At 31.4% G+C, this 23,764-nt stretch overlaps 3 protein-coding genes across 5 annotated transcripts; 2 read left to right on the top strand and 1 right to left on the bottom strand.

Annotated features, from left to right (window-relative positions):
• Positions 1-4,649: 4,649 nt before the first annotated feature.
• Positions 4,650-6,309, bottom strand: LOC108910746 (probable 26S proteasome non-ATPase regulatory subunit 3). Its single transcript, XM_018715454.2, has one exon. It carries the CDS (start codon positions 6,201-6,203, stop codon positions 4,731-4,733), a length of 1,473 nt encoding a protein of 490 aa, XP_018570970.1. The 5' UTR covers positions 6,204-6,309; the 3' UTR covers positions 4,650-4,730.
• A 977-nt stretch (positions 6,310-7,286) lies between these two features.
• LOC108910766 (protein FAN-like) lies at positions 7,287-13,691 on the top strand. The gene is made up of 11 exons (XM_018715477.1): positions 7,287-7,463; positions 7,519-7,951; positions 8,060-8,242; positions 8,349-8,420; positions 8,474-8,676; positions 8,945-9,573; positions 9,629-9,832; positions 11,063-11,315; positions 12,709-12,939; positions 13,015-13,355; positions 13,473-13,691. Exons 1-11 carry the CDS (start codon positions 7,450-7,452, stop codon positions 13,574-13,576), a joined length of 2,667 nt encoding a protein of 888 aa, XP_018570993.1. The 5' UTR covers positions 7,287-7,449; the 3' UTR covers positions 13,577-13,691.
• Positions 13,692-15,472: 1,781 nt separating this feature from the next.
• Positions 15,473-23,654, top strand: LOC108910776 (MFS-type transporter SLC18B1). 3 transcript variants are annotated; one of them, XM_018715507.1, is made up of 14 exons: positions 15,473-15,587; positions 15,640-15,689; positions 17,211-17,483; positions 17,597-17,828; positions 17,886-17,959; positions 18,036-18,183; positions 20,003-20,071; positions 20,152-20,242; positions 20,303-20,445; positions 20,498-20,691; positions 22,575-22,670; positions 22,840-23,008; positions 23,127-23,348; positions 23,419-23,654. In XM_018715507.1, the coding sequence occupies exons 3-14, from the start codon at positions 17,263-17,265 to the stop codon at positions 23,497-23,499; spliced, it is 1,740 nt and encodes a 579-aa protein (XP_018571023.1). In that variant the 5' UTR covers positions 15,473-15,587; positions 15,640-15,689; positions 17,211-17,262; the 3' UTR covers positions 23,500-23,654. The 3 variants fall into 3 exon arrangements, with proteins under 3 accessions (XP_018571023.1, XP_018571014.1, XP_018571004.1); XM_018715498.1 differs by lacking the exon at positions 15,640-15,689 and having other exon boundaries at positions 15,473-15,635; XM_018715488.1 differs by lacking the exons at positions 15,473-15,587; positions 15,640-15,689 and adding an exon at positions 16,415-17,033.
• The last annotated feature ends 110 nt before the right edge of the window (positions 23,655-23,764 follow it).

The following is a 23,764-nucleotide window of genomic DNA, read 5'->3' as shown; positions in this document are numbered from 1 at the left end:
AACTGTTCAGAAAAGATGAGACTACCATTTAATTCATGTAGTCAGTATTTTAGCCAGTGAATCCAACAAGATATTTCTAATTTCAGAGAAAAAACTTATTCTCTCTGAAGTTTCCATTACTAAGAAATCGACTTATGATTTAAAGAAAAGCAGTCAAAATTACCTTTGAAATTGGGTCTCATTTTAAGTGTTGCGTTAATTTTGATGCAAAGTATTCGAAAATTGATGTGCCAAATTGTGCTAATTAATAGAATTCTACTCTTTATCATTGCTAGAAGTTTATAAAATATTTTTGCGTCAAAATTTTTTTCTCAATGAATAAGTAGAACAAATACATTTTTTAGTATTTTCTCGATAACTTATTGTTTAACGAAGGAAATTTTTTCATTCTTGACTTTCGATTTACCTCTCCATTCATTGAAAATTTGTAAGTATATGCTGTAGTTGTTAATAATTTAGTTTAAAATAGGCAGATCGATTTTGCTACTGATTTTAATTTTAATCGGTAATTTAAGGCCTACTTTACTAATTGAACTTTTGAATATTTTTAGGCCTGAATTGACATTTTAAGATCAGGTCAAAGGTAGGACTTATGTTATTTATTGTTTTTTTGTCCTATATTCAACAACATTAACATTATTTTGCTCAGAAACTACAAAGCATCCAATGATAAGAATATTTCCTTTTCAGCACTAGGCGATAATTTATTTAAATGTTAATTTTGAACAGTCCTAAACTGACATGCTTTATTTATATTTATGTGCTGTCGCAGAAAATATTTTTAACTGTATTTGTAACAGCCAAAACATGAATGTGAAATTTTATGGTTTCTATAGTTTCAACTCGTTCAAAAAAATTTACTGGTGCTAAACCAATAGACCACTTTTATTTTTCTTAAATATTTTTTAATACAAACACTTCTGCTAATTATTAGTAAATGAGGATTTTGGATCTATCTTTTTCTACAATTGACTCCACGGGTGCTACATATTCTTTTTGAAACAGCCTCGAGATGAAACGGTGGCGGTTTCTGGGAGATTGATATTTTAGGTTTGTGTTTCGTCACTTTAAATTTATACATAGGTATGCACAGATTTGTCTCTTTAAAAATTGTTTGATCTCTATGTTTGCTTTTTTGAATGTGCTTTTAGATCAGGCTCCGTAAATGACAGGTAATAAATAGTCAGAAGCCGTTACTGAATAGGAACTTTTATATTGATTACTAGTTTGCATTAATTTCTATATGATGTAATAAATTTTTTGGCATTTTGAAAAATTATATTTTGTTATTTATGTCGGGGTGATGATTTTATAATGATTATTACAAGCAAACTAATAATTCGTGTCAAAGTTCGAATGTCCATACATTCCAATTTTCGATGATAAATCTTAGATCTTTTATGGCAGCAGCCATAAAATGAATGTAAAACGAATCAATTCTATTAGGCCTTAATTTGTTATTGTTGAATGGAAACTGTCGAAGGATTATTTGTATGTCTCAAATCTATTTTCTAGTTCAAATCCAAGTCATTTAACCGGTTTTAGGATATTTTATCAAGTAATTTTATAATTTATAATTTAGACCTATGTTGTATCGTTGAAGACATTTCTAATGTTTTGAACTGAATTTTTGTTTGCGGAGTAAACCAAATTGAGTTTTGATTTTTCGTAGTTTAGATTATTTTGCCATTATTTATTTATTAAAGTAACTTGTATTTTTAATTTATATACATATTAAATTTATTTTTGTTGTGATTTTGTTATCTTGAAATATCGAGATGGTCTTTCTATATACATATATATATATAAATATTGTTCTGTAAATTACCATGAGGTTTTACTGTATATAGTGACTTGTAGTTACATTAGTTAATATTAAATATTGATATATTTATAATACAATCAGTCTGACTGAAAGTTTAACTTAAAATGAGATTAATTAAAAAATAAAGTTTTCTAACATGTCTGTGTCTTATTTTACGCAAACAACTTTTTCGGTAAAAACAAATTTTTTAAATTTTCATATATTGATTATTTTAGTCAAGGCCATTCTTGGACAGTGTTCTGGTGGTGTTCCTGCACCAGGGCGGCCAAAATTCAACTTTTCTCTCCTGGCCTTCCCCAGATTCCTAACTAAAAGTACTTAAACAAAAGCAGCAAAGGCTGCAAAAGATAGAATGTATATTAAGTTTCATTTGAGTGTTGCTTTTGGTGTGCAGCAAAATAAAACTCTCAACGGTAAAAATAAAAGTATTTTTATTGAAAACAAGATTTGTGAAAAAGACGTGTTGTCGGGTTGAGCGTTCGCTGGAGAGTTCTCGTGTGTGGGAGTCGTTCGCAGATATCTGAGTAAGCACCTGGTCGCCGGCGCCAATTTGCCGTGGACCCTTTCTGGAACCCTGGGCGTCAAACTGGCGCTCTGGACATAATGGGTCACTTGCAAGGTGTATACCCACACACCCCCCTGTCTAGTATTAAATACACATTTTTAATAAAACAAATGTCGAAGCATAGATGTTTTATAAAGTAAAAGTGAGCAAAAGGATCTGATGAGGTATACAATTGGTTAGTGAAAGATGCTAAAACTTTGGCAAATGAAAGTGGCATTGTTGCTGAATTTCCAGTTCAACGACATTCATTTTGATACATATATTTCTACAGTTATCAATATACCTCTTTTAGAAAAGCATGGATCAAGCAGACCAGTCTTAATAAATAAACGGAAAGATAATGTAAACATACTTAGATCGGTCCTATGAGTTTTAATTTTTGTAACTGTATATTTCTCATAATATTCAACAACAACTGCCAAAACATCAGTGGCAGAAAGATTCGACTTATTAAATAAACGTAATGAAACATTTGGACTTTGTCTAATATACAAGAATATACCAACTGTAAAGTATATCAGTTGCATCTGGGGAGTGGAGTTTCTCCAAACTTAATTTATTATAAAAATTTTTTAAGATCTAGTATTACCCAAGAGAGAACTACCTCCCTTGCTATGTTGTCAACAGAACGTGAATTGTCTGAGGAACTTGATCTCAATTCGATTGTAGATGAATTTGTGAGTTCATTTTTTGATGTACACGTAGGTATACTATTGTTGCACGAGTTTTTGTGAATACCTCTCGTATGTACTAGTCGCAATAATAAGTTTCTGTTCCCTGTTCTGTTTTCCAAAGAGTTACCATCTTAGTTTTCGAATTTTTGATTATTTTTCTTATGACCTTTTTAAATTAGGTATTATATTTTGCAATAGAATATTAAAGTTTGTTAGTGCAAAAATAAATCTATCTGTATTTCTAATAACACACCTCCATCATAGTATATCCTTAAATCCTAATATTAATACTGTCATAATGATATGATAGATATATATGGGGTAATTGCGGCCAATTTTTCTATGCACCAAGGCGGGAAGTACCCCAGGAACGCCCTGATTCTAATAATGATTGTAATAGGTCCTCATTTACAAGGTGATAGGTTACTATCACTGTCGTTTATCTCCATCACCTGTACACGATATTTTTCCTTACAGAATCATATTTACTTATTTCTAAAACAGGGTTCTTGGTAATTTTTAAATGTACATAAAAGCTTTAGTGGTCAAAATGGACGATTAATCTTTTTCATCAAATTCCGATATGGCATACATAAAAAAAGTAATTTTGTCAAATATTATGGCTAAAATTATAAACTAGCAAAGTTAGCTAGTGTAAAAAACAAAAAAAACTGCAACCGAATGATTCAAGATTTTTTTTTGGCCAGACTAAAAAAAGAAGTTGCAACATTTTTTACTTTTTTAATAAAATTAAAAAATCAATTTTTTTCAATTTCATTAAATTTTGTAGTACTTTTTGCATGTAAGGTTTTCAGTGTTTCCTATATATGGTTCCCTGTATATAAAATTATGCCACCTGTGAAAAAATTTTAAAATTAGTGAAATAAAGGACCCCCCTTGCGCCAAAATAAGGATCAGTCGAGGGTTATTTTTATGAAACTATTCATTCACTGAAAAAGGCAGAGAAATACAAAAAGCACATCACTTTATATCACATACTTAAAAATGTTTTAAAAATCCGTAGCGAGGTATTTTTTGTATTTATTTGTCTGTTTTTCTGATCAGGCAAAATTAGTTTAAAAAAAAATTACCCTTGACTGATCCTGCTTTGGTGAAAGGGTTTTATTACACTAATTTTTAATTTTTTTTCACACATGGCAAAATACCCAAAATATAAATCAAATATTTCAACGATGTATTTTTTATTTTTAACAGTGAAATAATGTAATTTTTCTTACTCAAAAATCTTATTGTATATTATTACGTATAAAGACTGCCTTTATTTAGTATTTAAAAGTAACTTGTAAAAAGCCAGTGAATCAGACAAGCTATTGTTTTTTTTTAAGTCATAAATATGATGTTCCATGTTTGGTGCAAATTTAATAGTAGCGCCACTGTATAATTTTCGAAATAATCATACTTTGTTAAATATTTACCAGGGAGATATTGACAAAACAATTGTGAAATAGTAATATCTTCTTAAATTTAAAAATTTCTTAAATGTACCTAGAAAACTTAACGTGGAACTTTTTTGTAAAAATTTAGTATACACTTTCCAATATTTAATTTTGGTAAAAAAATATAGTTTTGAGTTAAATAAGATTTATTCATCTATAAAATACAAAAAGAAATATCCAATATATGCAGACAGTTACAATTAAATGGTCTAAGGGAAACCGTCATCATCTTCTTCAGCCATTTCTTTGGCTAGCTCTAAATCTTGCTGTTCACGTTCTCTTCTCTCCTCGGCAGATTCCAATTCCTTGCCGTAGGCTTTTGGTGGATATCTCATGGCCTTAACGCTCTGATTGTGCAAATCTAAGCAGAAGGATATACGTTGGTGGAACGCCATTTGCGGTTCTTTTGTGCAGTAGATGTCGGTACTTTCCTTGCTGCGCATATAACCCCCTTGTGGATCTAACGTTGCCTCAATAACTCCATCCCTAATGGCTTTAGCTACGATAAATTCTGCATCTTCTGCAGAATCCAGACCAAGCTTCTTCGCAATGTCTTGCGGAGAAATTCTAGAATAAGACAGTCCGATAGCACGGATAGCAGTTTTGATGACATTGTGGCGTAAACGTAAGATAAGTGTGTAAGTATGGTCTTGTCTGAATTGTGGACCAAAGTTTTCCAATACCTCTCCAAAGCGATGTAAGTTGCCCATTCTAACAGCTTGGGTCAATTGAAAATAAGGAGCCAGGGAGTGTCTCATGCTAGCTTGTCGGAAAATCTGCCTTTCTGGTATGTCTCCCAATAAGAGTTCGACGACTACCGTTAACTTCTGGACTGTCTGTCGGAATCCAACTGCAGCATTTTGTGGTGCTTTTCGCATAGCCTGTACCAAGTGCTTCTGAGCAACACTATATTCTAAACGTGCAGCTTTAATACGTCCCAAATAATACAGAAATCTAGCACATTCATTATTACTTGCCGTGTCTGGAAAAACACATTTACTTACTAATTTGTCAGCTTGATCGTACAGAGAGTAATGCAGATAATTTCTTAACAGGCAGTTGATAAGTACAGCTTGGCCTTCAAAATCATTTCTTAATGTTGTAGTGCGGAGACGAGAATGCAGAAAAGCTCTTATAGAATCCAACTTATTCGTCAGTTCTGCTACTCTAGAATGGTAAAAGTAGCATTTGGCTGCAATGTGATCGATAGTACGTCTATTCTGACTAGTGATTTTATTCATTAAAGCCTGTGAGCACCGTTCTGCTTCTTGTAGTTTGTTGGTATCAATTAAACGTACCAAAATTAATAAGTTTATGTATGTATCGACCTCTGGCACTGGGGACTTGGCAGCTGATCTTGCTCTTGCTTGAGCATTGTCTATTTCTCCAGTCGCTTCTTCTACAAAATTTAACAAAGATTCCCTTTCAGCCACAGGGTAAATCTGATTTATTAAGCTCCTTAGGACAGCACCGTTCAATTTTCTTCTGGTATTTGGAAGACATCTCAGCACTCTTAAAATAAACCGATTTTCCTTGTTGGCTACAGCTTTTTCAATTTGCCTTGCATGCTCCCGAATTTCCAGTAAACTTTGCAGATCCACATCTCGTTTAGTATCTCCGGCTTCCAAACCTGGAGGACTGTCTGCGTTCTTCATTTCGACATCGGTTTCAGTAACTCCCATGCTGCTATTAACTTGTTTAACTATTTAAAACTAATGGAAATATCAAAACTGAAGAAAGACAAATTGCAAGTCGGCACAATGTCAAAATTTATTTTGCCTTGTAACTAGTGATGGGAGAATTCGAATGCAAGAATCGATATCCATTCGATTCTTAAAAGTTCTCGCTGTTCTCGAGAACTTTTATGCCGGCATTCGAATACTTGAGAATTCATGACGAGATTTCGAGTATCCCTCAGGGCAGGCAGATAGATGGACTAGACACTAGGCGGATGTGCTTTAGAGGCCAAAATTGACTGTTTTTTAAGATTTGTTGTATTGCCAAATAATTTAAACTTTTTACTTATTTATTACTTTTTTTAAAATAATATCCCAAACTAATGATTTGCAGCCAGGCTTCATTTTAAAAATAAGAATTTAATAATTATAAAATAACTAAAAACATTAATATTTAATAACGGAAAATGCTGCGTGAAACAAACCACATCTCTCGTTCGTTGCGAGATTTACCTTAATTACTAACTGCTAAGCTACCATCGATGCGAGTACGAATAAAAATATCCCAATGATGCTTTCGAATCCACACCGTGTCGCCGACATACACCGATTCTGCATTGTCGCTGTTCTCGAGTCCTGTTCTCGGATACTCATTCGGTCTCGGTCCGGTACTCGGTTCTCGGATAATCATTCGATTCTTAAAAGTATTCGAGTACCGAGTTCTCGATTCTGCCCATCACTACTTGTAACGCACTCTAAATCCAAACCACAAAAGTGTAGTATCCTGACTTACCTACATTTTGATGTGGGCGTTTTTCAAGTTCTATATTTCTTTATGGATATCCCTAAATAAGTTTATCCGGAAGCCACCATGGAGCTTCCTAAACCTGTATTATATTTACATGCATGAAATAAATAAAATAGCAATATTTTCGGAACGAGAAATCGCTATGATGTGTTGCATTTTAGGTCATTAACTTTCTCCATGAACAAACCTTCTGTAAATTAGTCTTGGATTGTGACGTCATGTGGCAGTTTTTAGTTTTGACGGTGGTCTGTGGTTTTGACCTTTTTTGAGGTTAGTGTGCTTTTAGTAAACTGTCAAATGTTGAGAATAAAGTAAATATTTAAGTATTTGTTGTGCATTTATTGTAAGTTTGTGTTGTAAGAGGAAGATGGTAAAGTTTGTAATGATAATTGTAAATCCGGTGTGGATGTAGGGTATTTAAAACCAAAAAATTAGTAAATAAATATGGATAGAGGAAGGTAATTTTGTCATTATTAATTAACAAAAAATGGTTTTTTAATTATTTTTGCACAGGTTCTCGTTATTACAACTTGACCCTGGAGAAATATACTTTGAAGACTATAGCGCAATTTTTATTCCACCCGACACCACCCCTAAAACGTATGATGTTAAAAAACAGGATGGACGACTCAAAATGTGCTCGAAATCATTGGTATTCGACCCAAAAGATATAAACAAACCCATGATAAAAATACAATTGAAAGACTGTGTAATTATTGAGCAATGGAAGGGAAGCGCAAAGTTTTTACAAAGCAACAATGTCCTCAGTGTAAATTGCAGGGAATATATCGAAATGTTAGAGAGAAATATCATAGCCCCATATCAGTTTAAGGATTCTGCAAATTTTTTATTCCTGTTGAATTATGCAAATATTATGAACTGTTTACCACAAATTTGTCAGCTTCATAGGGCTAGTACTTTACCTGCTGCAGAACAGGCAGATATGGTAATTCATTTTAATTTTAATTTAACATTTGATAAAGAGGTTTTCTTTTTATATTAGATGTGATTTATCGAGTTTTATTAAATTTTCATCTAATCCATACATTTTTAGATAGCAACGATTGTTCACTCTAGGCAAGCCAGAGTAAGTTTTAACCCTTTATGGTTGGATTTATATGAAAAAATTGTGATGGAAACCCAAGCTGACAAAGTAACACCGTTGGTAGTAAACCCTGGAAGAATTCTTTTGTCAACATCACGCTTATGTTTTCAACCATATAATAATATAGAACAGGTAACTATGCAGCAGTTTGTTATTTGTTTTCAAATACATTCAAAATATAATTCACAACAGAAATAACATACTAATGGCATTAAAACCAAAAACATTCATATTTCAGTATCCAGTGTTAAAAATCGACTTAAACAGTATTAAAAGAATAGTGAAAAGAAGATTTTTACTTCAACAAATTGTAAGTAGATACATTTTTAAATATATGTCTTTATACGACTTGTTTTTTTTAAGGGCCTCGAAATTTACTCAAATGAGAACTCTTCTAATCCTCATATTTATTTATCCTTCAAAAACCAAAAATTAAGAGATGAGTTTTATGATAATTTATTGCAACAACCTGAACTGAAATTGAATGAAATAGAGCAAGATGTTATGACTCTTCAGTGGCAGAATGGTATTATTTCAAACTACGAATATCTATTGTATATAAATAGGTGAGTTTATTTTAATTCCATAGGTAAGTCTATATGTTTTTATCATATTGCATAGATAAACATTGATAAATATTATAGTAAACAAAGTTTTTGTTTCGGTTTTGTTTAATGATAATGTACCTATATTTAGTACTGTAGCGTATCGCATAACTACATAGTTCTTATTCTTTTAAAAATTAATCATAAAATAATGAAAATATGTTCATTTTATGTGAATTATTATACAATCTTTATGTCTATTTTTTTTTACTTTTTATACCCTTTTTAGCCTCGGTGACCGAACAATAAATGATCTGACTCAATATCCAGTTTTTCCTTGGATTATTTCCAATTATAGTGGAGAGAAACTAGATCTCAATGACCCAGAGAATTTCCGTGACTTATCCAAGCCTATCGGAGCTTTAAATGAACTTCGTTTAGGACGTTTATTAGAGAGGTATAACGAAATGTCCCACCCAAAATTCATGTATGGTTCACACTACTCTACTCCTGGTTTTGTTCTGTATTACTTAGCCAGGCAGTATCCTCATTACGTACTGTGTCTCCAGAGTGGTAGATTTGATCACCCCGATAGAATGTTCAATTCCGTAGCGGATGCTTTTAAAAATTGTCAGACCAACATGTCTGATTTCAAAGAGCTAATACCTGAATTTTATGATATCTCGCAAGAAGGAAAATTCCTGGTTAATAATATGGGAATAAATTTTGGTTATCGGCACAACAACGTAAAAGTAGGTGATGTAGAATTACCTCATTGGACAAATGGCCCTAAACACTTTATAGAAAAATTAAGAGATGCTTTAGAGAGTGATGTTGCCTCGAAAAACTTACACAAATGGATAGACTTGATTTTTGGTTATAAACAAAAGGGAGAAGAGGCTGTTAAGGCTAATAACTGTAAGAAACGAAAAAAAAAAAACAATTGTTTTTAGAACTAAATACCATGTTTTAGTGTTTTATCATCTTTGCTATGAGGGAAATGTTGATTTGGATTCAATAATAGACTTAAACGAAAGACATGCATTGGAGGTACAAATTATGGAATTTGGACAAATACCAAAACAAGTATTCAAGGTACCCCATCCTCAACGCAAAGTTGGACTCAAATTGTTGACTGAACCCTATCAGATCACACAAGACGATCCCAAACTTGAAGGTATATACGATTTTAGTTTTACACATTACAAAACATATACAGAGGGTCAGCTCTTTAGGGGTAGTAGTATGTATTCCCAGAATAATAAACTGCAATTATTTCTTTCGGAGTTACAAAGCTGTTATTTTAAAGCCACATTTAAAAAAATGTTATATATACAGGGTGTTTTCACTTTAAATTTGGAAAATGCAGGAATGTATTCCGTATCCAAAATTAAGTGTAGTTTGCTCTATAAATTTTTTTTATGAAAGCCTTTGTTTTGGAGATACAGGGCGTTGAAGTTAAAAAAAAATAAACACTTTTTTACATATCTCGGCTATCCACGAGTAGATTTGATTCAAACTTGGTACACATTTTGCGTATTGGGGGTTCTCATAATTAACAGAATATTAGTCCTATCGGATTAGCCAGTGGCGTGCAAAGGTAGGGATGCGTGGCACCTTTTTCAAAAAAAAGTACGCCATTGAGTTTTTCGAAGAATGTAAAGTAAATTTAAATACTACCATACAAAAGCAATCTAAAAGGTCTCTTGGTATTTTTCGATAATACGCAGCGTTCATGAGATTCTTGGACTATCAAGATTCCAATGCATGATAACATGGCACGGTAGTGCTGAATGAGAAAAAGAGATATTTTTCTTTGAATTCAAATGCTGCATTAAAATTTATAGCAACTTTTTTGTTTCGCAGCAAGTCAAGAACCTGTAAATATTTTCATTACTTTCCTCTACTCAATGTCGTAATTATTTTTTTTTCATGCATTGAAATCTTAATAGTCCGAGAGTCTCATGAACGCTGCGTATTATCGAAAAATACCAAGAGGCCTTTTAGATTGCTTTTGTATGGTAGTATTTAAATTTACTTTACATTCTTCGAAAAACTCAATGGCGTACTTTTTTTTAAAAAAAAGGGGCCACGCATCCCCCTTTGCACGCCACTGGCTAATGGGATAAGACAAATATTCTGCCAATTATGAGAACCCCCAATACGCATAATGTGCACCAAGTTTAAATCAAATCTACACGTGGATAGCCGAGATATGTCAAAAAGTATTTATTTTTTTTTTAACTTCAACGCCCTGTATCTCCAAAACAAAGGCTTTCATAAAAAAAATTTATAGAGCAAACTACACTTAATTTTTGATAGGGAATATATTCCTGCGTTTTCCAAATTTAAAGTGAAAACACCCTGTATATAACTGAACTCCACTGTATATATTTCTCCATTTTAGATAAATGGAAAACCATGACAAATCTATGCCTACAAACTAGTTTTAATTCCCATAAAAATACAGTAAGTCATATTTTTATAAGTGACGATGGTACTCGGATCACATCGGTGGGATACGACTCGAAACTGAAGGTATTCTCTTTGCCGCAGAACAAACAAACTAGAAGCGCTAATATCGGAAACATGCCCCTTAGCAGTTGCATCCAACTTCCTAATATTAATGTTTTAGTTATTGGAAGTTGGGATAATCAAATGTAAGTAAATGGAATACGTCTTTTATTTTTCAAATTTTAATGTTGTTTGAATGACGCCATGGAAATATTTTTGCATTTTATTATCTTGTTCCCATGTAAATAATGACTGATTGATATTAATAAAAGAAATTCCTAATTTATTGTTATGCTAGCAATTAAACTTATCATTAAAACATGAAGATAAGTAACATGAGGCATTTATAATTCACTATTTTCCCGGGTGAAAGATTAATATTGTAAGATTATATTATGAAACCTTAATTTTACGTTGTTGGCATTTTATCAGCAGAGGTAATTTTATGATAGTTTAAATATTGCTCGGCAATTTATTGTTTTCTAGAAATTTAATTACACCGATGCATGATTCTTTTGCATGAATCATATAAATGTTGTTTTTTCGTCAAATTGTTTTGTTTGGTAATTATTAGTAATAGCGCCAGACAGTCGCCGTCCGACTTTCTTTATTGGTGTATGAAAAAATTATTGCACATATTAATGCAAATTGCACTTGTAAAGGGTAACACCATTATATAATTTTCAGAAAATCTATTTTTTTATTGATTTAAAAGATGCCTTGAACCTTCTAGAGTAAGGGGAAAATAGACTTATACCTGGACAATTTTTTTTGCGGCACATGGATACGTACAGGAAGTCTAATGTGATTTACAAGTTCTCTAATACTAACAGATGTCGTTAGAAAGCATTTGTGTTCAATTAGAAACATTTTTAAACAAAAGTACGCTAGTATAGTGTATATCTCAAAAGTTTAAAGGTGTTCTTCTCGAAACATTATTTTTTTAAATGGCACACAGCATAATTCCAACAATTTGCATTCCATTTACTCCAAATTTTCACGGTATCTTTAAAATAACAATGGGAAGAGAATTACGTAGGGGATTTTTGATAAGTTGATTTTAACATTATTTATTAACAAATGATTGCCTATTTTTTTGTCGGTAATTAAATTTTTTACTTCAAACGTTCGACAATCACACAAAAATTAATATTTCTCTAACCATAGTCGTGTAGATTAAAAGAAAATTCAACTTGCCTCATGAGAATGACCCTAGTGTCGTCATTTTCTACTATAATAATAATAACTTTTTTTTTTGAGTACTTTAAAGACATGATCAATAACATCCTTGAATATCATTATTCTCTTACTTTTCCTTGCATTTAAAAAACATATCACACAATTACGTTTTATTTTAGCATTTTAAAGTCATGTTACCCCTTAATGAAAACATGCAGTAAAAATTTGTAGGCTGCCCATTGTACCCTCATTATTCTATATTCAGTTTGTATGAAAAAAACAACTGATTTCCTTTGGCCTCTTTGATTCGGTTTTTTCATATGGTTGGTTTCGACAGTGCAATATTTTATACCGTTTCAGATTGTTGTATGATCTGGACTACGGGAAGGTAAAGGAAAGCGTGCTCGCACATGAAGACGCTATCACTTGCATGTCCTTCGCTTCCAAAATCAACCTTTTGGTATCTGGAAGTGGCGATTGCACGGTGAAAATATGGAAAGGCCTTAATAGCGACGGCATAATTAAACCCATACAGTGCCTGCATAAGCAGATTGATCACAACTCTCAAGTGACTTGTTTATGTTTTGACAGGTAAAAAAAAATTATACAGTATCCTTGACTATGTTGACATTATACAAAAATGATTTTTCCACGTTTTCTTTGTAGGGAAAATAAGTATTTGGCGGTGGGTACGGAAGATGGAGAAATATACGTTTGGGAGACAACGAATTTCACCTTATTCAAGAAATACGATAAGCACTGTTCCAGTATTAGGGCACTTAGCTACAGCCCGGAAGGATTGAAACTTGCTATAGGCAGCAGCGATAAACTCTTCCAAATAATAGATGTGAATACGGGTATGCCTGTTTTCAGTAAGACTTTAAAATCAAGCATTTCGTCATTGAAATGGAACGAGTTTCTGTTGGTGTTGGGTTGTGACGATGGAGGATTGTCGATATGGGACATTTTTGAAGTCAAGTTGCTCTTGGAGGTCAAGGCGCACTCAGGTAATATTTATAAAGTCCAGTGAATATTTAATGTTAGTTATTGGAGAAAGAGGATAAACATATGCTTTCTATTATGTTAGTATTATTGTTTTGATAAATTTTGTGGTTTTCTTACAGACGTCATTAAAACATTGGATATATCTTTGGAAAGGGAATTCATAGCAACTGGTAGTCAGGATCGTGTGATAAAAGTGTGGAAACCAAAAACGAATAATTTATAACTTTATTTTTATTTTAAATTGATTCTTTACAATAGTATTCTAGTTATTTTATATTTTAATGACACTGTTGAGCAAATGTTGTATTGTGATATTTTTAATAAAATCATTTTTATTATTTCGAAGTTTATTTTTGTGAAATATTTTCTATTCCCCACAGTGCATCCTTTAAAAATAGTAATTTAAACATATACAATGTTACGTTTGTGGACAATTTTTTTGGGAGCCTTATCAGTGTAAAAAACATTGAGAGCCAAATATACAGGGTTATCCAAAAGTCCCGGTACGGCAGAAAAACTTTCGAGGAAAGCATTTTGGGAAAAAATGTTACAGACAAAAGTATAAGGATTTTTCCCTAACTATCTGATGGTGACCTTGGATTTGACCGACTGACCGTCAAGGTCATTTGAAGGTTAAGTTATGTTTTTTAAATAGGAACCCCTATTTTTTATTGCGGATTTGAAAAGAGCAGGAAATTTTACATCCAAAAATGGTCTTAACCATGACTCTGACAATGACTACGATCAAATGTGGGTCGAGTTGATCTTCAAATGACCTTGAAGGTCAAATCCAAGGTCACCATCAGACAGCCAGGGAAAAATCCTTACACTTTTGTCTGAAAATTTTATTCCCAAAATGCATTCTACGAAAGTTCTGCCGCTCCGGGACTTTTGGAAGTCGAACCACATTTGACCTTGAAGGTCATTGTCAAAGTCATGGTCAAGACCATGTTTGGACGTAAAATTTCCTGCTCTTTCCAAATCCGCAATAAAAAATAGGGGTTTCCATTTAAAAAACTTAACTTGATCTTCAAATGACCTTGAAGGTCAAATCCAAGGTCGCCATCAGATAGCCAGGGAAAAATCCTTACACTTTTGTCTGAAACATTTTTTCCCAAAATGCTTTCTTCGAACGTTTTTCTGCCGCACCGGGACTTTTGGATAACCCTGTATAAAAAAAATGATGCTTACAGCTGTCATACTGGGTATTTTTATTATGACTCAATTTCTATGTCCACTATGTGTGTAATGTTCCAACCTATATTAATAATGGACAATTTTTATTGTATTGTCCCATGCAATGCATAAATGAAGAAACTGACAGTATTAGAGCTGTTGGACTTGGAAATACTGTAAATAACTGCACTACAGAAGCGATATTAATAATATCTAAAGTCCATATTTCATCTGTAATAAAATATAAGATGCTGGTAAGTTAACATTTGTGAATATATTTAATGCAGCTAAATTATTTTTAAATTCCTTAGTGACGCCACTGACTTGACACTGAAATGTCAAACTTTATTCCAAGTTGCTTGGAGTTGGGCCCTGGGCCTCAATAGTCTTGACAAAAAGTATTTATATCCTATATCCAATAATAAAAGTTATATTTTTATTCACAGACAATTATTTTAAAGTTTCCCCTACTATCCTTTATATTTTTATTTAAATAAATTCTTAAAAAAGTTAAAATAGTTGTTCCTACCTTTTATAAAATTGAAATAATTTTCTCAATGAATAGATAAACAAAAAATGTAATTTCCACTGTAATTTCTGCAATATGTAATCATTAAAGACTAAAAATGGAATTAAATAAAATTTTTCGCTACAAAATGTTGTAGACTTTTCTAAGTAGGTAATTATTTATCTTGCGTACCGTTTCTCTATTTCTAATTAGTAGTATACGGGGTGAAAGAGAAAAGATTATCTAATAAAACACCATATTAATTGTTATTAAGTGGATAGTTACGAATTATAATGCACGTTTATTCTTTGTTAAATTCTCATACAAATCGATCGGCAATCCGTCTCATGAAATCGAAGGTACTTACAGCTCAAAAAAAGTATGTATGTTATCTGGGTAACACGACCTTCTCTTATCAACTGCGTACCAACAGCCGCGAGCTTGCCTTAATGCGGCTGAATTATTTTTGAAATGTGAAACTATCAACGCATTTTTATTTTATTTATAAACACACATGGTGATGACGTTTATATGCCAATAAGGTCCAAGTGTACAACAATTTCCAAAACGTGGATGTATTGATATTGATTATTTATTTGTAGGTATACGGATCTGAATTTCGAACAACAAAACATAATTTGTTTGTTTATAGGTAAGTTTTTGTACCACGTCACTGAAAGTTTAAAACTTATTTGAATGTAATATGAATGTACATTTCTTAAGAGAGATTAAAAATGAACTAAGTTTCCTACGATAACTTCTTTTTTTTTATTATAAAATATATTGTATAAATACCAGAGGCTTTACCTTTTCAAGTATACCTATGTTCAAGTATAAATTTACATCTTTTACATAATTTTTCTAACTTTCTAGGATGAAAATCATTTTTTTTCCAATTTTCACATTTTTGTGATAGCGTGCTCTTTTCATAATTTCTTTATGGAAGTGTCTCCGTTTGTGGGTATATTTAAAAAGTTTCAGTTAGTAATATTTTAACAAAAACATAATTTATGCACAGTTGGCCATAGCTAATAACAAAAAATTTAATAGCACTAGTCGATGTCGAATGTCATTAGTTTAGTTTCTAATCTTTAGTCAGAGTTCTATGGTAAACATCTTTAAGCAATTCACCCTATATAAAAATATAAGGAAGGTGTGGAAGGTAATTTGAAATAATTAATATTATATTATTATTAATATTTGGCGGATTTGATATATTTTCTATGAAAATAAAATACGTACCTATTACATTATTTTTACAACTTATATAATTCCATCATAATATAAAATAAAATGAAAATTATAATTATGTGATTATCAGAGTTAACTACCAGAAGAAAAAATTATTATTTGAAATGTCCCGACATGGTATTTTAGTAAACATTATTTTTTAAACCACCTGTGATAATTGTATTGGTAAGGTCAAAATCAGTACCTACATACATAGTAATATTTTCTTTTACCTACTTTATATAAAGTAGTATTTTATACACATATTTTATACAATCATGTAATAGTTTTTGAGATAATATCTAATTTTATTTACTTTGTAGAGCTAGATATTTACTTTTTGGCTCCCTGATACCTTTTTATAACATTATTCTGTTGAATGTATTTGTTTTACACGCAAGAAACATTACTTTATGAATTAACTTAATAAAATAAATAAGTGGGTTTCCCGTCTTTTTGTTTGAGGGCTATTAAATTATTATTATCATGAATAGTTGAAATTCTGTCCACATCAAAATAGAATTTTCCACCGGAAATTTGTTTACATGCACTTATACTATGTACTACATATCTATCTATTGACTAAATATGTTGAATTACTTTCTGATAAGAAAGGATATCACTGTCGTATTGACAAACTACTCTTAGTGTTTTTCTGTTGTACTGTTTGTTCATAAAAATATGTTACTTCACAGCAGCGTTTACTGTGACTGGAAGAGTATAAAAACCGTTTAATTTGCGAGTGAATATTTTGATGAAGAAATATGTAAGTAAACGTTTGCCCTTATCGCTAAATTCGAGACTAAATTGCTTATTTGAACCACGTTATTTTGGATATATGATCCTTTGTAACGAAAAAGTTTTTAATACAAACCTTGTTTGTTAGCCAGGTCCTTATTACTCGTATGTCATGTTTCAGAAAACATTTCATTTAAAATTTCAGATTTATTCATTTAAGAGAAAGGCGTTAATTTATCAATTTTGGATAGTTTAACATGACGAAGGAAGAAATGATAGCATCAAAATCAAGCACGATGCCATCTCCAGAGCCTTCCGTTTCAAGTTCCAGTAAGGGCAGCTTTGCATTATCCTTGAACAAAGCCATTCCCAGTCGTCCTGTATATAAAAAATACTGTAGGAGCAAGTCCTTATCGAACGTATTCCCTGAATCTTACACTCATGGTGATATTGCAAGAATGAGGGAGAGATTATTAAGGTATATGGCATATGGATAAATACATTATTGTTTTATTTCAAAACCGTTGTTTGTGTGGGATGGGGGCAACGTATTATTATTCTATAGTAGTTCTTAAATTTATGTTATTTCAGGACAAACTCACATTTAGAGCCATCTGCAATAAGGAATTTTTCCAGATCTCAAAAATTAACCCTAGCCTTATTAGCACTGGTCGATTTTATGAGTTTCTGTTCAATGTCAATAATGGCACCATTTTTTCCAAGAGAAGCAGCTGAAAAGGGTCTTTCAGATACCATGTCTGGGTTCGTTTTCAGCTTCTACGCCCTCATAGTTTTCATCACTTCACCAATATTTGGAAAAATTGTTAGTAATACTTAAAAATTATAAAAGTTAAATGCACTGCAATTGTTTCTATTTCAGCTACCGAAAATCGGAGCAAAGTTCTTATTTGTGCTAGGAATTCTTATAGCAGGAATATCAAATATATTATTTGGGTAAGTGATTTATGTTGGATTTTATTATTATTATTATTAAATAGCAAATGTTCATTTCACCGAATTATTTTTTCAGAATGCTGGAGTATATTCAAAATTATACACTTTTTACAACATTTTGTGTTTTAATTCGAGGCTTTGAAGCTTTAGGGGCCAGTGCATTTTCCACAGCTAGTTATGTAATTGTTGTAAAAGCTTTTCCTAATAATATAGGATCTGTTATAGTAAGTACTTATTTATGTTTTTCTTAGATATAGACAGAATATAGGTACGGTATATTTAAAAAATTCAATTCAAACTCTGTTATATTTTGATAATGAAATGTGGGGCCCACTCTGTTTTTTAGAAGATAATTTGTTGACCCACATAAACTACTTCTACGTCAAATAAATTTCAATTTAAATTTGCTGAACAAAAAATTAAAATAGGGATTCAAATTAAATTAAAATAACCTGAAATTCGAAAAAGTATTACATATAAACAGTAGGGTGGCTAAAAAAAAAACAAATTTTTTTCGTGTCTCTTGTGAAAATATGTTAGTTTATCATGTTTTAAGAGCCCCCTCAAAAAATCAGCTCAAAAAAAAATTTTAGAGCTAGATTTTTCAATTCCAAAATGGTCAAAAATTGAATATTTTTAAAATTTTTTTCTTTTATAATTTTCTGGGTTGAAAAAAATCTCGATTCTGAAAATTTCAAATCGATATTTTAATTTCTAAAGGTCACTCATAATTATTATAACTTTAAAAGTAGTGTACCTAAAATGTCTTCGAGCGACCTCTAAAAATAAATATCAGCGAACTAATTATTTTTTTATTGAATTTGATGAACAAAAGAATAGAAATAAATCACGAGACACTTAATAAATTTATCGAGGAAAAATTTACTACCGCACTGTGAGTATCAAATATGTACATTTATAATTTTTTAATTTTTTAAAATTTAAGTGTCGTGATTTATTTCTATTTTGTTCATCAAATTCAATAAAAAAAATTATTAGTTCCTTGATATTTATTTTTTAGAGGTCGCTTGAATACACTACTTTGAAAGTTAAAATAATTATAAGTGACCTTTAGAAATAAAATATCGATTTGAAATTTTCAGAATCGAGATTTTTTTCAACCTAGAAAATGATAAAATAACAAAAAAAATTTTTAAAAATTCAATTTCTCACGATTTTGGAAATTTTTTAAAATCTTGAGCGACCTCTAGAAATTTTTTTTTTAAAAAGAATCACCTCATTGTATTTTGTTGATTATGAAAGAAAAAAAATGCATATACCTATGTATATACAGGATGTATATAAATAAGTGCGAACAAATTCAGGGGGTGATACTCTTTTGAAAAATAAGTTGGGTCTTTCATATAAAAAAAAATCTCCTTTGAAGATCCCCTGTAAAGATACAAATGCTTAAAGAGGATTCCACAAAAGTAGTTTTTTATTTTTTTTGGAAATACCAAAAAAGTGACAAATTAAATTAAGTAGACGGTTGTAAGGGGTAGAAAAAGCCAGAAAAAGACTTGTTTCATACGTAATTTTTTTTGTATTTTATATCTTATCATTTAAAAATTCATTCATTTCAGATAGCCCGATACACTGTAAACAAAAAGGTCTCTTGTAATTTTTTCATAAAATTAACGATTTCTGAGCAAAAAATTTATTTAAAATTAATTACATGGTATGATTGGTACAGGGTAGAAATGAACTAGTTTTTTGGCACCCTCTTTAAGCGGTTGTATTGTCACATGGGATGATCAAAGGACATTTTTTATATGAGACCCACCTTATACTTCAAAAGGGAATCATCCCTTGAATTTTTTCGCACTTATTTATTTACACCCTGTATATGAGCAACCTATCAAAATTTCAAGATCTGCCACTACAAATGTAACACTTTATTTCATAAATTTCATTTAAAATATTTAATAGAAGTTCTCATATACGGCGTGTGTCACTGCACGAAGCATTTAGCCTAGCAAATTACATTAAAATAATCATTTACTTTCTATTTCTATAAAAATTTAGTACGATATTCGTTTGTAGGGAATTCTAGAAACTTTTGTTGGTCTCGGCATGAGTACCGGACCAGCCTTAGGAGGAATTTTATATTCGGTATGTATAGATTTTGAAGTACTAGCAATCTAAATTTCTAATTTTAAAAAGAATGTATCTTTATGTTTATTTCTAGGCAGTTAGGTGGCTTCGGTATGCCATTTTTTGTATTAGGCATAGCAATGGTAGTTATAGTTCCTTTAAACTTATGGATGTTGACTACCGTTGAAAGTAAGTACAAAATGAAAATTAAAAATGTAAGTACTCCTTGTACATTTTTTATTATCGTAGATTGGGATGACGTTACAAGTAGAGGCACGTCCATATTAAAAGTTATAAAAGTACCTGCTGTGATGGTAACCGGTCTAGTCGTAGTAATAGTTTCAAGTACTTGGTCGTTTCTGGATCCCACTCTGGAACCACATTTGAGGCAAGTACGTCTAATAACTTTTTAATTTGAATAGTTGTTAAATATAATTTTTTCAGTTTGACTTAAGTCCTGAGCAAATAGGATTGATATTTTTACTCTTTTCTGCTTTGTACGGGTTATCCAGCCCAGTCTGGGGCTGGGTTGCCGATAAAGTCAACAATCATTGGTCCATGATGGTTGCTGGACTGGTGATGAGCACTATCGGTTTGCTGTTACTGGGGCCATGTCCATTTCTACCTATTCTTGAAAGGTAGGTACATTTTTATGAAACGGCATAAAAATATCAAAGGGGTAATCACTCTCCACAACACGTGTACGTTTCTATAGAAAATCGTTAGCAATTTTTTGTAGTGACCGCAATTATACAGAAATTGCTCCGCATGTCGCATTACAATAGAGTCCAACTTCGCGGCAACTGCAAGTCGCACCGCATCCTTTTTTGCAATTGCAAAATATCATTTTTAAAAGTTCTTCGGGTACAGGCTGTGGTTGAACATTTTGATTGGCTGGAGACGATTTTCATTTTTAATCCATCCCCAATCAGTTGGATTAATGCTATCATTACCAATTCGTTTTTTCACGATAACTTTTTTAATTTTTAATATTTTTCATCACTCTAAAATTGCAAGAGCTACAAATCAACCCTTATAGTTGAAGGGTCTTGAACTCTTCGTTTTCGAGATTTTTAGGTTTTAAGGGCTCAAAGAAGGTGGTCCTTACACGCAAATGCAAACTAAAAAACGTAATATCTCAGTTAAATTTTGCTCTACAGAAAAATTGAAAGAGAGCAAAAATATTATAAAAAAAAGACCTTTCAGTTGAACTCTTGTATTTTTCACGTATCTTGTTTAGTTTTTGAGTTATTTCAAAAAAAGGAAATCTTTTTAAAAATTAAAAAAACTTTTTTTCATTATTTCAAACTTTTTTTTTTAATTTAGGCATTCTAAACCGGTCAAACTTGCAGAGCCTATTATTAGTACCTAAATAAAGTCAACTGTACATGGATTATGCTTAGTTTCTATTTTTATGGTTTAGCCATAGATTTTATTGTTCATCTTCATTTTATTGGTCATCTCATTTTTTCTCTGAAAAAATGAGATGACCATTTTATTTTCATCATAACTCCGCGAGTTTTTGAGCGAAATTTTTTCAGAAAACATTTTAAAGGTCTTTCCAAGCACTTTAAAAAAGGTTATATTCATTTTTTTCGAAAAATTAGGTCTCTCCATTATTTTACGGTAAAAGGTTCGATTTTATTTTCCGAAAAATAAACAATCAAAAATGGTTGAAAAACATGCACCTTTTTGATGAAAAATCAACATTTTCAATCGCAAACAACTCGGAAAATATTAATTTTTGGAAAAAACGTTATAGAGCATTTTTGCTTAGAATTCATCCTTCTATTGATTTTTGCGATTAAAATGGGTGCCTTCATTGCCACCCCCGAGAAAGGGTGGCATTCACCCTCAGGGTGAAAGCACACATCGGCACTATGTAACTTTTGTTTTTTGAGCAATTTTCTACTTATGTTAAAATTTCACATCAATCGGTGCATGTGTCAAGAATTCGGACCTAAAAACCGTCATATACTGAGCTATGGAGGAAAAAGACAGATTCCTGGCTCTTCTCCCTTTGTTACAGAGGGATGTTTTTATGAACCATTTAAGTACAATATTCTAATATGAAAAACGTTTAGGTCACATGACATTTCTTCACAAATAGTTTTTTCATAATAAATTTAATATTGGCTTGTTACACGCCTAAATAATCATTTGTGACTCTCTGTCTGAACGGCTGAACCATGTTAGAATTTGTTCTAAAGCTTCATATTGTATATAAAAGTGTGACACTTGTTTCTGCACTTTTTATTTAATTCCAAAACTCCCTAGACCACCAAATCAAAATAATTTTTCTCTTCAGTTATTTCAAGGTTTTGTAGCAAACTTATTGAAAGTTATAATTTCATGAAATTTGGCATACATGTAAAAATTTTGAGTAGTGTGGTTACCCCCTAGAAAAATATCGTATATCCAAATTTAATTTACCGATTAAGTAATTGTAAGTATGTACCTAATTATAATAGCCTTTAATTTTTTATAAAATTATCTTATTATTCTCACATCGTTTTTTTAGCAACATATGGTTAGATCTTGTGGCACTATCAATTTTAGGAATCTCGATAGCCTTAACATTTATGCCCACTTTCCAAGGTGTCCTAACAAGTGCAATGTAAGTATATTTTTTTTCACGAATTGTAAACATTTCCTTTGACCGCAAAGAAAGTCAAGAATTTATCAATTAATAAAAGCAATAATGTACTGTCGAAAATATATCAGAAAGGTATATGATGTTTAAATTAATATTGATTAAAAATATACATATTTTTTTTATATTCAAGCCGTGGAGGATGCAGAGATAGCTTACATACATACAGTATGGTGGCGGGGATATGGTCATGCATGTATTCCTTGGGAGAAGTTATTGGACCTGCCCTTGGGGGATATTTATTAGAGTATTACGGGTTTCCCATAACAGCGACTGTTATGGCGAGCATGACATTTGTGCTGGTGAGATATAATGTTAAAACATGTTAAATATTTATAATTAACTTTAAACTGAGACTGGCTTATTTTACTTTTGATTCTCATATTTACTCACTGACTTGTGTTATTAATTTTATTTCAGTCCATTATTACTTTCTTCTTCTTTTTTTGTAAATCAACCTACTGTAACGACTGTGATACAGCATCTGACAGTGGTATTAGCGAGTCATGGAGGAGTTCTTATAGTTCAGAAGATTCAAATGAAAACAGTCCTCTCCTTGTTTCAGCCGTGGATTCTAGTTATCGACTGTACACTGAGGAGAAAATTCAGTATTATGAAGATAGTAGGAAGCAGGAAAATGAGGTAATAATATCTATATTAATCAGAAATGCAATAAGTTTTAATAACATATGTATTTTTTGTCATTGTGCAGATGGGCGAGGCTGATTCCAATCAGGTAACTGATGTAAGAGGGACAGTTGCAATAACTGGGAAAGGATCATGTGAAGTTTAGATAATTTGTCAATGTATTTTAGGTATTTTTAGAATGTCCATTTTAAATAATATAAAAGAACAAGGAATTGTTAACAGTTCTTATTTAACTTGTATTTATTATTGCATTTTTTTAATTAAAGTTTTCCTGTTTATTAACTTTTAATAATAAAAACATGAAAGTTATGAAAAGTGTTATTTACCAACTCTTTTTGTTAAACTTGGATAGTACAATGAAATTTTAAATTATATTTTTTCTCAGGCACTTAATGTACATAAACTCACAC

The sequence above is a fragment of the Anoplophora glabripennis genome, unplaced genomic scaffold (assembly GCF_000390285.2).
Source record: "Anoplophora glabripennis isolate ALB-LARVAE unplaced genomic scaffold, Agla_2.0 scaffold24, whole genome shotgun sequence".
In the NCBI taxonomy this organism is placed as follows: domain Eukaryota; kingdom Metazoa; phylum Arthropoda; class Insecta; order Coleoptera; family Cerambycidae; genus Anoplophora; species Anoplophora glabripennis.
The sequence above is the reverse complement of the archived record's forward strand: the minus strand, read 5'-3'. Positions and strand labels throughout refer to the sequence as shown.